Source organism: Coturnix japonica, chromosome 1 (assembly GCF_001577835.2).
Source record: "Coturnix japonica isolate 7356 chromosome 1, Coturnix japonica 2.1, whole genome shotgun sequence".
In the NCBI taxonomy this organism is placed as follows: domain Eukaryota; kingdom Metazoa; phylum Chordata; class Aves; order Galliformes; family Phasianidae; genus Coturnix; species Coturnix japonica.
The window spans coordinates 131,397,531-131,413,876 of NC_029516.1; the positions used below are offsets into that span (position 1 = coordinate 131,397,531).

A 16,346-nucleotide genomic window follows, 5' to 3' on the forward strand; every position below is an offset into this window, starting at 1 on the left:
GTTGGACTTGATGATCTTCAAGGTCTTTTCCAACCTGGGGGATTCTATGATTCTATATGACTGTAAAGTAGAAATTGTTGTGCATCCCATTAGAATGCAGGGCAAGTTATAAAACGAAGAGATAGCTTTTTCTATTGTCTTTTTGTTTGTCTGTTTCTTTTCTTTGGTGGTGTTTTTATGAAGTTTGCAATGAAGTAACTTAGTAAAGTTGGCCATGCAGATGATGATGCATTGTCCTTAGAGTTCCTTGGGTTTTGTTAAGAGCCAAAACCTATCAAGGGGTGGTAACTTTTATCAGTGTTTGACTTTCTCCTTTGCTTGTCTTCCATGTTATTACTTTTATTACTGTTAACTTTCTTTTTTTTTCCTTTTTGACCCAATTCCTTTTTTGCTTATCTGGGAAAATAATAATGGGATGAGAAGTCAATACTTAGAGCAGTCTTTCCGCATAGATTTTCAATATACTTTGGTGTTTGGGCAAAATAATATAAACACTGTTAAATGTACCTAATAATAATAATTGTTATCTATTTTTTGTAGTGTCAGTTCTGCGAAAAGGCTTTTATGAACTACTCCTTTTTACAAGGTCATATGCAAAGGCGTCACCCAGAAGAATCTCAGATTGGTACGTACTTCAGTTCTTTACATTGCCTTTTCAGACTAGAATTCCTGCTGAATGCTTCAGTCAGCAGCAGACCTCGGAGCACAATTGTTTTTCCTAAGGTACACATGTTGTAAAGGAGGAGGTAAACATGAACATGGTGTAGTAATAAAAATGTATTTTGTGAATCTATGTGAATGATTAGTACAGTAATAGGCCACCTTACCTGAAATCAGTTTCAGCAGGATCAGACTCTCCTAGACTAAGCTGACTGTAAAATACGGTAAGAACAAGAAACTGTCAAGAATTAATTCAGCTTCATGTATCTGTGGTAATTTTGTTTACTATACCACTTACCTTCTTTTTTCTCTGAACTAGAAAACACTTCAATAGTTTTCTTAGTTTGTTCCTATATTCTCTCCTTCCTATTACACTGCATGCTTGAGATTTGTATCAAGGACTAGCATGTATCAGGAAAGGGCAGTGATTGGAAAGGGGGGGTAAAAAAAGAGGATTTGTGAGGGAAGAGACAGGGAATCATTTAGCAAAGTGTGAACTGTATCTTATCAAGCAAATAAAAAAACCAAGAACAGTGAGAGCAGTCATTAGCGGTATCCAACAAGCAGTAGTAGATTGGAAGAAGAAAGAATCTCCAGTGGACTCTATGGTTCATAAAAAAAAGGTTGTGAAAGGAGCTGCAGAGCTAGTTGAACTCATTCTTATATAAAGAATTAGGCTGAAATTGCTGTATAAGGGAAATATTTTGTGTACTTAATCCTAAAATGATATCCTACGTTGTGCTTGGGTTCCCAGATGACGAGCAGCCTAGTAAACCTTTGGTAATCTGATAAAGGAGGTTAAAATTTTGACATATTTTAAACTTGAAACATGTTTAAACTCCTTCACAATGACATTCCCCCCTCACTCATTCCAGATAAATAATCAGGTAGACTCATTATAAATGTTATTTAGAATAAATTGATCCTAACAGAAGTGAATAATTGAGGTTCACTTAAGCCTTCACAGCTTTTTAGAGTCTGTGTTCCTTAGAGATAGAGACTTCTTAGTGTCTGTGTTGCTCTGATTTCTGTGGTATATCTTAAATTAGTTTATATAATACTGTTCTTGCAAGTAGTTTATAAAGCTTCTTCACCTGTCTGTAATATTGATATTTTTCAGTCTTCACATAATTTTAGCAGCCTGGAGAACACGTGTTTAAAGGCATCTTTGAGAATGTTGGTAGTTAGAAGGGAAATTTTTTGAGTCATTCTTGATGAAGGTGTTACTGTGACATTGATGAAGGTGTTACTGTGACATGATAGTAAAGCATTTGTGGTAAGGGACACATTGCAACCGATGTTTTTAAAGTCAAGGTTTTTGTCTTGTTTTCCCAGCAGAACAAAAGAGGAAAGCGAAGACAGACAAATTGCAGGATGAGATTGAGAAACTAAAGGAGCAGTTGCAGCTCACCAAATCCCAGTTAGAAGCTGAACAGCAAGCTAATGTGGTCAGATTTTCCAAGGTAATATGTACTAAATAATGTGAACTTCTGAAAAGAAGTAGTACTTCAGTCTGTGCTCACTCATTTTGTAGCTAGAATGGAGCAAAAACCTATCTACAGCTTGCCTGCCTAGAATTAGATACTTATAATGATTGAGGTAAACACTTACCCTGGTATTATACTTTGCTCTGTATCGTGTTGAAAAGCAGCACTGAGAAAGTAGAAATACAATAAACCTATTTGATAGAGAAAATTCTCAGCTAAAAAACACTCATATATTTCAAATTACCACCAGATTAGCCGTGCATTCCTTCCCCCTGCAATATGAATGAGAGCTCCACAGCTGCAACTCTCTAAAAATCTTGCACCCAGTGGAGATGACCCACTGTTGCTTGTCGCCCCTACTGATAATCACCACCCACACTCCGACTTTCGTGGGAATTGTCTGCTCGTTTGGTTTCCAGAATACAATTACAACAGAGGATTGATGAGTGAAATTGAGGAAAGAGCTCAGCGAGAGGCCACTAGAATGTTAAAAGGCCATGGGAGCGATCTCCCCTGTGATAGGAGAAGACTAAGTGAACTGGGTCTCGTTGTCAGCCTGTGAGAAAAGAAAGCTGAGAGGACTGATCCCAGGGTTATAATACCTGAGGTGTGGGACCCATAGTGGCGAGGCTGAGTTCTTTATTCATTAACGTGCATGGGACAGGTTAGAGGTGTTTAATGGGATGAAGTACCAGCATAAGGAGTTGCCACAAGAATGTGCGCAAAGGAAACTTCTTTATGGCTTGTAAGGCTGACGGATGCAGCTTGGAACAGGGCTGCTCCAGGGAGGTGGTGGATCTCCTTCTCTGGAAAGCCATATTGCCAATGACCCTTCCTGGACCGCCTACAATGTGTGACATTGCTGTCCAGGACTGCCTGTGGCAGGGGTTTGGACCTCGATAATCCTCTCTAGAGGTCCCTTCCAACTCCTACAATTCTGTGATTCTGTGATACTTCCAGAGCATTCCTCATATAAACGGACTTCTCCTGTACCTGAAGTGTTGTCTTTTTCTTAGGGTTTGCAGCTTATTCATTGCAGCACAGTGCAGTTGTTTTTAGTACCTTAGGGGCCTGTTTTGATGTCGCTTGTTTTAGCTGAGACTCTTAACTATAAAAGGACTGCCTGAAAAGCCCTGAGGCTACAACCTGCAACCAACAACATTGGGCTTTTGAAACCTTGTTTTTCGGGGATGTTAGAGAAGATAGAAATATGAACTGCAACTGGATGCAGATTGTCTACTACGAGTGACATCCATAGTCAATTCAGGTGTTGTGTTCAGTGGATAACTGAGACCATCTTCCCTATCTTTTATGAGGAGATTTACTACTGGGAAGAACTTACATGAAAAGTTGTGAAGTTCTTGGTCTGCTGTCTTCCATTGAGCTGAAAGGATACAGAAGATCTTGTTCTTCTTAAGCATGTTGTTAATACTTGGTTCTTCATGCAGCTTGTAGTAGAACTGTGAAGCTCACTGGCAAAAGATGCTGCAGTTACTAAAAACAGACACAGAAATAAGGGGGGACTGCAAACATACACCAGGATAAACTGAAGGTTGCTGAGTTTATAAAGCTATATCAGGCTGAGGAATTCCTCTGAGCTGAAAGCAGTTGGCACCTTGGTGCCTTATGGAGAGCATGCATTTGCTTGCTCTGCAACTTTACTTTCCCTTATATGCACTTATGGCCTCTTTAAGAAATATGATACTGAATTAAGTGCATCTTAGATAGGTTTATGTAAGGTCATTCATGTGTTCTTATTCAAAGAAAAACACCAAACTGCCAAAACTTCTTGAACCTTACCTGTTTTCTTAGAAAAAAATATATTGTTTTAGCCCCCAAATTCTTCAGAAATATGTTGTTTCTTTTCATGCTTTTAGTACTGCAATATGACCCCTTGAAAGTGCCTTTTTTCCACACGTAGTCTGTCTGCTTGAAGTACTGTTGTATGCAAGTGGAAAAATAATTGGTAATGCTTTAAAAATAATTCTAGGAATGTGAACAGCAAAAATCAAAAGAAGAAGAAATTCTCCAATCATTTCATAAATGGAAAGAAGAAGAAAAAGCCAAATTGGCTGATGAAATAGAAAAAGTGAAAGATATGTTTATGAAAGAGCTTAAGGAGTTATCTTCAAGAAATTCAACACTAGAAAATGTAAGTGATGTAGCTTTTCTAACACTTTAAGATGTGAATCCTTTACAATACACGGTGAGCTTCAGATACTTACAATGCAGTGTAATCTTAAAGGGCTTTTTAGAAAACTTACAGATAATGGTGAAACGATAGCTGTGATTGTATCCTTGTAAATGGGTATTTTACCTAGATTATTGCAGTTCTCTGTAATGACAATATTTTGGATGAATGATGCCTTTTTTAACCAGGTCAGTATTTTCCTACTCCTCAACCTTTTAAGTGCCTGTTTATAGATTAGTAGATGCTGTTGCTATCTATTAGACATGCATAATACTAGTATTCTCATGAGTGACATGGAGGGGATTAATCTCTGCCTTACAGTCCTAACACTACAACTGCATGTGTGTTCAGTACAGCCAGAAGTAATGCTTCCCATAGCCCTGACTATAATGAGAATTGTGAAAGACAGGTCAGGAGAAAACGCATGTGACATTATCAAAGTTCTGGTATTTTGTGGATGCTGGTTTCTGTGTATATTTGCAGTGTATGTTTATGTAAGATGCATGCATTAATAGTTATACAAAATGGATGATGAAATCATGAGAAATGTAAAGAATCTGCTACCATCTGTGTGTAGTTACGTTTAAAGTACGTTTTGCCTTAAATGACAGTTCAGTAAAATAAAATCCTTATATATATTTGGGCCTTAATTTTCTGTCCCACTCCTTTCAGCAACTGTTAGCATTACAAACATCCACTATGCAGAAATCCAATTTAGGGACACTGAAAGACAGCCACGAATTCATGGAAGAGAAGCCTCAGAATACTCAGGATTATCACAAAGTGGTTAAACTTCTTGAAAAACAGGTAATGCTGTATCTTTATGTATTGATTTTGACAGGCTGTTCTTGTTCTTTTTTTGTGCATCTCTGAGTAGAATTTTAAATTCAGAAGTAAAATGTCCATGCCTGTCAATGTGTAAAATAGCTGTTTATAGAATCCACCAGTGTCTACTACAATCTCTGTAATAGAAATTGAAGAGTTATTTCCATTATTCTTCACATTTATTCTTTTACTTACTTATACATTTAATAATAAAGAATATCTAGCTTTACCAAATATGGTTTGGTTGCAATCCAGTTCCAGAATGCTCTAATAAATATTTGTGTCTGCTGATCTGTGAGGCTGTTGATAAGAAATAATGAAAAAATTGGGTTATTTGTTTTCTGAGGTGAATATATATTTATATATATATATATTAAGATGCTTTTGGACAGCGTTTGCCAACCTGTGGTTTTTCAACCATAAAATGCACTTCAACCTGTCTTCTGAAGCTTCTGGATTGGGACTGTATTATCTGACCAGGACAGATGCTGGGCTGGTGAAAAATTGTTGGACAAGCCTAAGTCAAACCATAGGAAAGAGCTGAGAAGGGCTGAGGCTGAAATGGTTACACTGAGACTCACCTGCACATCCAGGTCCGCATATCCAAAACTTGAGTTGTGAGGCCTTTGGGAACGCCCAAAAACCTTTTCCCTCTTGTTTCTTGACACTTTGTGATATACGTTGTGTATTTCATAGATCTGGGAACTTGAAGGGATTGTGCTGGTCACTTCCGCTCAAAGATGTGGAAAATATTAAGGCTGTGTTTTATCACTGTTATGCAAAATATATGTACTGTTAATGTTTGAAGTGACATGGTTTGAGAAAAAACCCTGGTTATTACTCTTGCTATCAGTAAACAGCTGTATCAAAATGCTCATTTATTTCCCAGTCACAGTCACTGTGTATAGAAAGCCAAAAGCAAAAATAGTTTTCATAGCAACTGGTAAGAAAAGCCTTACTCAGATGTATAAAATATGCTAATGAATGCTCTATGTCTTAAATGTGGGGCTACTCACTTTTCATATAATCAATAATCTTTTTAGTACAAGTCTGCACGTGTTCCAGTAGATTTCAATTTGTTAACAAGAATTGATTTGTTGTTGTTGTTTAGGAAAGTAAATGGACATCTAGAATACAAGCCCTTCGTCAAGATCATGAAACAGAGAAGTCCCTGGTAAGTGGCACAACAAACCACATGTACTAGAAGGAAATGAATTTCTTACTCTTGAAGTAGTTCTTGCTATACAGTAATACATCCTTGGGGAATTAGAAAGCCAACATCTCAAGAGTATCTAAAAGTGTATCTTCCTAGATGCATTTAATATCTTTGTATTTCAGTTGTACTAGGATGTTGAAGTTTCTGTAAAGGGCAGAGTTGAAGAGGGATTTATCATTTAAGAATCGAACAGACACCTGCAACTGTACCTGCCTTTTGAAGGACTTGCGACTAATTCTGTGAACTCTGTATTATACAGTGTTTTCTGTGTTATGTGGATATTCTGGATAGTTGAGATATCACTTACTGATATGTAGCTTTCGTCTGCCCTGCACCTTCAGCTGCCATAGAGCTACAGCATGTCAGAGTCTTTTTTTTTCTCTTCTCTTTCATTTCCCTGCTGCTTTTTCTGTTGTAGCTCTCAAATTCAGAATCTGTTCAGCTTTTCAATCTAAAAATACCATGGCATTTTGTTTTGCATTGGCATATCTATTTTACTATGCAAATCTTTATTCCTCAGGGTTTGGTTTTGTTGTTTTCTTTTTGTTTTGTTTTTTATTTTGTTTTGTTTTTGTATGTCTGCATTTCTTTTTAATCTCTTTCCTGCTTTGTTTCTCTTGCCTCCTCTCTTTTCATTTTCCTTTCATCTGCGTGACCATGTAAGAACTGAGCAGATCATAGTGGTCTGGCCATTACTTCTCCTCCTTTGGCAAGAAAGCAGTGGGGAGGAGCCATGGAACATTCCCCAAAAAGGATGTAGTTAATGATACACCCACATATATGCAAGAATAGAGTGAGGGAGGAGTAACGTAAGTATTACTTTTTAGATGGCGCACCTAAAATATTGTTTCCTTTCTTCTACATTCACAGATAATATATATTAGGTTTTTCATGCCAATTCACAGTTTTTCTCCTTGAAATATTATTTTAAACTGTTTATAACCCAAACATTTTTACACGGTGATAGGCTTTTCCCCATGATCTTAATTTTAGGCAGTCTCAGCAGTGTGTTTGCATGCCCCCTTCATTGTATTGAGATTCAGGTAGACTTTGTTGTGGAAGTAAAATATGATTTAGGCAAAGTCCCCATGAAATCAAGAGATGCTACGTTCTTACTGGAAAAAGTGTTAAAAATACTTAGATATAGTATTTGTTTGTTCAAGTCTTATAGCACTGAAGTATTCTATATAATATTATTACCAAGTTGTTTCTCTTTTTCTTACTTTCTAGCTCCTGTCACAGATTGAGAAACTTAAATCATCAGTGAGAGAAGACCTGAATAAAAATAACACGTTTTACAAGAGGAGGATAGAAGAACTGGGAGAGAGGCTTCAGGAACAGAACGATCTGATTATTAATCAAAAGAAGCAGGTCTGTTTTGTGAAGCAGTCTGTTTCAGAGAACACAGGAAACAGAGAAACATTTTCCTCTATAATCTCCAGTTGCACTGTTAATATTACCGGTTGGTAAGAGTATTACTGGAAATATTTTGGTTACACTTTGAAAGTAACATTGATAAATTGAAACCCAAAGAAGGGATGCAGGAATTAAAACGGTATTTAGAATGTAAGGTTTAACAAACCAAATGTTTTAATAAGTTCTACACAAAGCTAGAAGATTATTAGATTGTGGTTACCAAAGCAGATGAAAAATTTCTGATAGTGAACAGGATTTTGTCTGCCACAAGATGACTGTAATGAGTTCTAGTGTTTGGAATACAAAAATATGTGACTCTTCAACAAACTGACCAAACTGTAGAGAAGATAGGAGAGCTGCTGATTTAAAATCATTGTATATTGTAGTGTTTCCCTGGAGTGGAAATGGATTTGTAAACCTGACTGCGAACTGCTGAAGCATGAAGTATTGAAATACTAAGTACTGAGGTAACTCATAAACATGCTCTCATTCCAGTTTATAGCTCATATTATACATAGCGCACAAAGGAAGAGCGCAGTATGAGCGTGTTAGGATAACAAACAAACAAGTCTTAAATGTTAACTAAACATGAGTGTAATACACTTTGAGCAGTAGAACAGAGTTCCGTCAAAGCAGTATTTTTCTCCCATAAGCAGTAATAACAGTCCTGGAATAGTACTGAAAGCACTGAAACCAGGTATTTCTTACTAATACATGTTTCTAGATATTGCCCAATTATATTTTTAATTGTCACGTATCTGACTTTTTTCTTTTAGATAAAAGAGTTGTCCACAAAATCAGTTGCAAACATCAAACCCTATGACAGTAAGTACAAAATGTAAACAAAATCAACTTTTCTTTCTGAATTGAGCAGGTTGTCTGATGCAAATCTCACAAGTCTTAAAAAATAGACATAAACTTTTATAATCAAGTGTCACACATGACCAAAGAGGTGATCTGACCAGTGAGGTTTTGTGTTCCAGTTTGGTGATGGTTTTGTTACTGGCTTTGTTTCTGGCTTCTGGAAGTATTATAAATATTGAGCTTACACAGAGATTGTACATCTGTTGTGAAGGACCATTTTTCACTTTCTAAGCTACTGGTTTTTCCCATTAGTGCAAAAAATTACATAACTCGTAATTATTATTAAATATTGCTGCATTTATGAATCTTTGTATCTTATTGTTTGTTATGTTTTTACTTTATTTTTCACTTTTATGCCCTTTTAGCAAACACTGAAGAGTCTAAATCAAGTCTACCTGTGATGTATGGTGAGTTTCTGCAACAGGCCCAGATTCAGTGCTTGTAAATTTTAACATCTTCTCGAATGTGATCATAGCTGTGAGAGTAGTTATGTTTAATGAATGTAAATTGAATCGCTTTGCTGCATTCCTGTGAATTACTTGGAAGGGGATGCTACTGAAAAGAATGAAAAAAAAATAGAGTTAAAAGTATTCCCTAGCAGACTTTTACAGTATTGAAGTACATAAAGGTTAATGAAAATAATGATGTATAGGGAAGATATATTTTTTTCCTCTTATAAATTGATTTTTTGATATATGCATACACTGGAATTTCTACAGAGGAAAATAAGTGGAGATGTTTGTTATATAAGCCTTGAAAAATGTGTTTTTCATGTGACTTATAATGTCAAGGATGAAAAAGGAAAGCAGTAATCATCAAAATGGACAGTCATCACATCTAGATGGTTCCTCCAGAGTCTCTTATAGATCACATATATATATGTATATATAAAAATTGATGTTGTTTAGTCTTGGGAGAAAATGAAGGAAGAATTGATACTGATGCTTTGTGAAAACAACTTTCGTTTTCTCATTATGCAAACTAATGCTATTGTTTTTATAGCAATAGCCTGTGTTAAATTCTTACTTGCAATTCAAGTAATAAAGTAATATGAATAATGAACTTTGAGCAAGTAAAATGCTTAAACCTTAAAAACAGCTGCTATTATTTATTTGAATTATTGACATAATTACAGATTTATTATTACAATTTCTCTTATTTTAAAAACCTGTTAGAGAAGAAATGTGGTTTGTCAATGAAAAATGTACAAAATTTTACTTTTTCAACAAATCCAGAAGTGTCTTAAAGTTAAACTGTATCTAGGTGAATTGTGTGGAGAAAAGTAATGCCATATAGTAGAGTATTGATAATAGTACTTCAAATAGTCCATTCACGTTTTCATTCACAACAGCTTTCATCCCACCAACACAACAGTGCTGGTTCTAGCTGAGAACTCTCCCAGCAAGTGCTTTGGCTGAATATAAGAACTGAGTTTTATCAAGAATTTTGTTCTTAAAGGCTTAGGTATTTGACAGTGCTTGTCAGTCATTGCTTATTTTAGTGTATTCCCTTTAATTTGGACTGAAAGAATACAATTCTACAAATATTATTTCTGTGCTCTGACAGTTTAAATCAGCTTATTCAGTTGCCTTTCCTGATTTCTTGCTGCTCTAGATATCAAATTTTTGACATCTAATGAAACTTCTCAAGATTTAAAAAAAAAAAAAAAAAAAGTCTGTTCCTGCCATTGATATAAAAAAGATTCACAATCACTTTACTATGAAACCTCAAATAAGGCATTTCCTTCAAATTCCTATTCTGATTATTATTTCAGTTATCTCTGCAGGTCTCTCTGTCTGTCCCCTTTCTTCCCTTTCTTCTTTTTAAAACTTACCCTACCTAATTTGTGGATAAAAAGGTTAGCAGAAATTGTAGTGATTTTCCCCAAGACTTTCAGGACTCTTCAAGGGATTGAATTCCATATGGAATTAAGATATCATGGCCACATTTCATGCCATTATGGAAGAGCAAATGCTTGCTGGTAACATCTGTACACAAGTTTTATTTAGTGTGCATAATCTCTGAAATCAGAAGAGCTGAAGCTTTCCTACCAAGCTATCACCTGCGTGCAGAATATCTTTCCTGTCTTTCTTCTTTCTTGTTTGAGAGAAAATTAATGTGACCAAGTGCTCTTGTACAGCTTAAGGACACTTTTCAAAGTTGCTCAGAACCTTTTCCATTTTAAGATTACTTCTGTGTGTCTCAAATCTGTACTGTTAAAAGATACCTCAAATTACAAATGAGGTATCCTAAGTGCAAGGTGGAATAACTGTTTTAGCCGGGTGCTTTTATGATGATGATGTGGATTTCTTGTAGGGCTAGTAATGCCATCCCAACAGACCATTCTTGATTTCAAGTTCTTGAGGTAGCTGGAGTGGTACACAGATATAATGGAAGTCTATCTCACAAGAAGGCAACAGATGAATTATAATTTATCTTTATTTAAATGGACTTTGGCTTCTGCATAGCTCTTGAAATCTTGATAGCTGTTCAATATTTAATCTTTGTTAGGCCAGTAATACTGGGTGGAATTAATGGACGATCTAATTAATCTTTGCTTTTTGGCTACTGTTTTTAAAACCTTTTACTCAGTCTTGACATAACTGAAGCAACTGAGGAAAAAATAGTCAAGTAGTCTTCCTAGACAGAGAGAAAAGGGACACCTCTCAGAGTTTGGTTCAGCTCTAAGATCTGAATTGCTCTTTGAAGCTGAATTGCTCTGTGTCTCTTTGTTGACTGTAGGAGTCTGAGATGACTGTATTCCTACCTTAGAGGCCCCAGGTGAGCGACTGAAATGTATCATATTTAAGAGTACTAGTTAGAAATCTATACTTATGCCGCTTATGTGCAGTATATGACTTCCCGTTGATTAATTATATAGGAAAATATATTATTCAAAAACAATAGTCCTAGAAACAGGACTCAGAGATTAAGCTTTTAGGATGCAGAATTTGAGTATAAATAAGAAAATTCAAGGTGTGAACAATGACTGTAACCATGGCTCACATTCCATATATCTTTAAGAAGTGCAGCACTTTGCAACAGAGGCATATTTCTAATTATCCTTGTTTTTTATATTGCAAGTGCAGAGTGCTTACTGTGGGCCTTACTTCCCTACAGACAGTTGCACACTTCTGTTCAGGCTAAAAGTACTTTAACATTTCATATTTCATAGTAAATAGACAGGATTTCTGCTTCAGATACTGACCAAGAGTCTGGTTTTTCCACTAGTATTATCAGGATATTGTGAGGGTTTGTTTTTGTTGGTTTTTATTTCCCTAGGGAAAAACAGACAAGTAACATATGATATAATGAAAACACAAACAAGTTGAATTCTTCACTGTTATTAAATAGATTTTCCTATTCTACCTGTATGGAAATTGTCATTAAGTATTACTTAAAACAGAAATTTAATGATTAATAAAAGTATTCCAGACACAATTATCTATCCACACCTATCAGCTGGCAGAAGACATAATCTGGAAGATATGGAAAAGCACCCTCATCATTGTAGAGGTCATCTTAAGGTTGCTGACTTAATGATAACTAGTATTAATATGGCTCGGTTCAGGCCAGCAACAGCCAGTGATATACGACTGCAACTTATTTGGAGTAAGACTGGTGTTGGCAGCTACTGTTTAGTTTATTTCAAGTCTGAACCTGGTGATAAAGCTAGAGTTATGTTTAGGGCTGATGTTGACTGCTGACCCACTGTGAAGATGTGCCTAGAACTTGCTCTGTAGGCTAGGTGGAGGATTTAGCAACAGTATTAATGTCAGCCATTTGATTAGAGTCAGGTGTAGGACTACAGAGGAGGACCAGATAGAATTAGGTTTGGAGTTACAGTGGTTAAGGCCGGAATAAAAAACGTGATTTACAGCAGGGTCTGCAAAAGGCTGAATTCACCCAGAGACACCTGTTTTTTGCTGAGCAAGGGTTTTACAGGGGTCACTGGGCTTGGGTTAGAATTAGGCTTAGATAGATGTTGATCAGCAAAAGAGAGTTACGGTTGAGTTGAGAAGGAACAATTAAGCTGCATAGCAGCAGCAGAGGCTGCCTGAATAGGTTTAAGTATGAAGCTGATATTTATCTATTTTATAATTGAGAAAGGGGTGGATCTGAGAGTCAGGGTTCAAATGGTGTTAGTGAACAAAGTATAATGGAGGTTACATCTGAACTGCAAGACCGATGTACTCTCGTTCTACCAGTACCCTGGTACTTAAGTGATTGCTAACAGTAAGCTTGCTAATAGTTAGGTGCTGTGCGTTTCAGTGATGTGCTAAGAGGTCTGATCAGACTGTTAAAAAATAAAAATCTCTGGTAAATTTTGGGAGTGGGGTTCCTTAGGAAGTCATCTCTATACCTGTCTTTCTGTAAACTACAGGAGTGGTGAATGAAGCTGCTTTTGCTCAAGATGATGTTTGGTAATAGTCACATAGAATACGTGTACAGTATAGTGAAAGAAAGGCCTACTTACATTGGAGAAGACAAAGTTTCCAAATGTTCCACTCCATGTATTAGGATTTGATCTCCTGTCATCATGCAGAACATGCTATCCATGTATTTTCCACAGTGGTGGTGCTTGTTTAGTTTTGCTCTTCTGTTTTGTGCTTTACTTGTTCTGACCTCTGTTTCTAGTATACGTGCACCTTTTTTCCAGATTACTTTCAATTCTGAATTCTGGGAACTGGGCTTTTTCTTCAAAATTAAGTTACCCAGCAAGGGCTTGTGGTGAGATGAGTCATTGCCTTAAAGTAGATTGCATCTGAGTAAAGTACAGGTGAAATGACTGTAGATTAAATCCAATTATGTAGCAACTGACTGTGTAGTAGGTCCAGCCAACAAAAATGCTGGGGCCTATGCCCATGTAATAGAATTAAATTGCACCAGAGCATCATTCATCTGTGCTTCCATCTCTGTCATCCCAAATGGAGTCATTGCTTTGGACAGTGCTAGTTGGTGTAGGGCAGAAGTGCATCAAGAACAGCCTTGGGAGGTCAGTAATTTGGAAGTACTGCAAGTACAGAAAGCATGGAGAGAGCAGCTACCATACAAGGAGGGATTATAGCACGCTCTTTAGTTCCAGTTCAGGTGGGGAATATTGGAAATGAGACATTGTATCATTTAGCTCCAGGTGATCAATTCACTATGATAATCCATCCCAGAGCATTAATACCTGTACCCTGTTGTACAGGAAGTGCTGAGGAACAGACACCTTTGCAGTAATGTCACTTCTTCCCCTTTCACCAATACAGCATGACAACAACTCACAGTATCAAAGGATTCCTGTGAGAGCTGAGGCAAATGTATGCTGACCCAAAATACTGGCCAGTGCATTTTCTCTTGTACCACCAGTAGCAGAATGCTGAAAGTATTGCTTGCACGTTTTGTGCAAGAAAAAACTCAAGTTTTAGTTTTTATTGAAATGTCTTGAAATTCACGAAAGCTAAATATTAACATTTCAAAAACTTATTTTTTAATTAATCGACATTTTCATCCATCTCTTAAATATGAAGTCTATAGAATGGTAAATAAAGTGTTCTCTGACTTCACTTGTGTAAAAGCAGTTATTCTTGGTAGCCTACAGAATAATAACTTCAGTGTTTTTAGGGAGCCTTTTTTCAGCAGATGTTTCAAGATTTCTTTAAAGCAGATAATAATAAATGTCCAACAAAATGTACTTTAAAATGTTCAGTGATTTAAGTCTCTGCATGGAAAAATGTTGTGTCATGCACATATGGATTCACTGCTTACTAATTCTCTAAACTGAGTTAACAGATTATTATTTTTTTACATATATTTTAGAGGGTTTCTATATCCATCCATTTCACCTGCCTTTTGTAAACTACTAAGACACAAAACTGCACATAAACAGTATCTAAAGAAAGCAATTTTAAATGAAAATATTGGATGAGAATGTGCGTTTATTCGCTCTCAGGTGGCTTTGTCCTTGGCTATGCCCATAACCATTCCACCTGGAAGCCATTCCAAGAAGACATGGGTTTTCTAGAGTTTTGTGACCTGTATAGGTGGCTTAAAGCTGATGCATTTGAGGTGATACTGGGCAGCAAACTTAGGCAGTTGAATCACTCTCTAAGTAACGACTGTGTTAGGATCTCCTCTACAAATATTTCCTATCAGGGCAGTACTTTTGACTGTGAAGAGTCGTGTTGTATTGGGTTTGTGATTGATAAGAAGCATGTGAGCAGTCAGGAAAATTGACATCAGTGTGTTTTTTTTGCCTTACTGTACCTCTCTGGACCTTGACCTTCTTCTGTCCTGTTTGTCTGGTGTTCCTGTTCTTCTTTGGTGTTCCTGTTCTTCCTCGTTATTAGAGCAGGCCCCCTTGGTACATATGCTGGAGCCCATAGAGGAGCTTTCAGAAGAGGAAAAAGGTAATGGTTGGTTGAGAACAAAATGTAGTGGCATGTTTTTCTTGAAAATAAAAATGTGAATATTATTTTATGTGTACAGTATTTTTCATTGTGCTTGAGTACGCTTATCTGGTTTGGGTGGGAACATTCCTTGTACATGTCAATTTCCTTTTTGCCATTGGTGCTTGTAAATATTATGTTTTCCTTATCCAAGTTCAATATGTTTTTGTGGAAATCTTAATTCCTTAAAGCAGGCATATTCCATATGCATAAAGGCGGTTGAGATAAGCAGAAGAAAAATGATTGATGAGGAATACCCCCCTCGCTAGGAAATTCTTTCGTATAATCTGATGGTGTTGATGCTATTGCAATGTATGCTCACTTCTTTTACTACTTGTCATAAGCACGTAAATAGTTCAGATAGAGGAAGGAAGTTTGTGGTGGAAGCTGAAGCTGCCAACTTTTATACATAGACCAAATATACTTTTTGCAAGTAATCTAATTTATACCTACCACTGCACAGCCACAACTCCAGCCAGAGTTGTGCTCAGTGTTGGTGACTTGTCACATGTTGATAGCTGCCAGTGCCAACTTGGCAGCTGGTCCTTTGCTTCATTTGAGGGAAAACTTGGGCAAGGCCACGTTTACACTGACAGATCAAAAAGTGTTGGCTCATTTTTGCATGGTGTTCTGCTGGATGGAGCTAGCAGTATTTTAGGTGAAAATCCAGATGACTACCGAGCAGTGATAATCTGTGCTGTGTGCAAGTAAATAAATAATAAAATAAAACTCAGTTTTGAACTTTATAGTCAGTGAATTTCAGATTTCTAGGAATAACGCTGTTTTCAAAACAAAAAAAAATGTCATTTGAATACACCTGTGGTTAAGTGAGAGGTTTCCCCAGGGAAAACCCAGTGGCTCTGTCCAGTCTGAAATAAGGACTGCTTACATTTTTGCCATTCTTTCTGCTATTTCTTTTGCTTGCCATCATCTCTTTTGATCGATTGTTGTCTTCTGTGCCTACAGGCATGGCCTACAGTACAAAAGAAAGAAAGAATGCAGTCTGAAAGGTTAGACCTAGATTCTTTTGTTTGCAATGACAGCCGTTTAGAAGGGAGAGTGTGAAAATTCTTGACTTAGCAGATGATTTCTCAGGTTTATGTAGAAGCTGAGGCAGTGGACCATGCTTGAGATCCCTTGTCTTCAAAGCTGTCCAATCTAGTGCTTTTTTGGTTTGTTCATTTTTTTTTAAACAAAGATGAGTGAGAAAACAGTTCCTTAAATAGTTGGCTCCTGACAAAAAGCTACTGGTT

General features: G+C 36.7%; 1 protein-coding gene across 1 annotated transcript in view; it reads left to right on the forward strand.

Moving 5' to 3' along the window:
- The window catches only part of DZIP1 (DAZ interacting zinc finger protein 1), a 30,549-nt gene that overhangs the window by 3,371 nt on the left and 10,832 nt on the right, over nucleotides 1-16,346 (forward strand). The window contains exons 2-10 of the mRNA XM_015851574.1: nucleotides 541-625; nucleotides 1,996-2,123; nucleotides 4,138-4,299; nucleotides 5,011-5,145; nucleotides 6,275-6,337; nucleotides 7,610-7,750; nucleotides 8,572-8,620; nucleotides 9,025-9,066; nucleotides 14,995-15,054. Coding sequence (XP_015707060.1) covers nucleotides 541-625; nucleotides 1,996-2,123; nucleotides 4,138-4,299; nucleotides 5,011-5,145; nucleotides 6,275-6,337; nucleotides 7,610-7,750; nucleotides 8,572-8,620; nucleotides 9,025-9,066; nucleotides 14,995-15,054 — 865 coding nt within the window. The remainder of the gene's footprint in view (nucleotides 1-540; nucleotides 626-1,995; nucleotides 2,124-4,137; nucleotides 4,300-5,010; nucleotides 5,146-6,274; nucleotides 6,338-7,609; nucleotides 7,751-8,571; nucleotides 8,621-9,024; nucleotides 9,067-14,994; nucleotides 15,055-16,346) is intronic.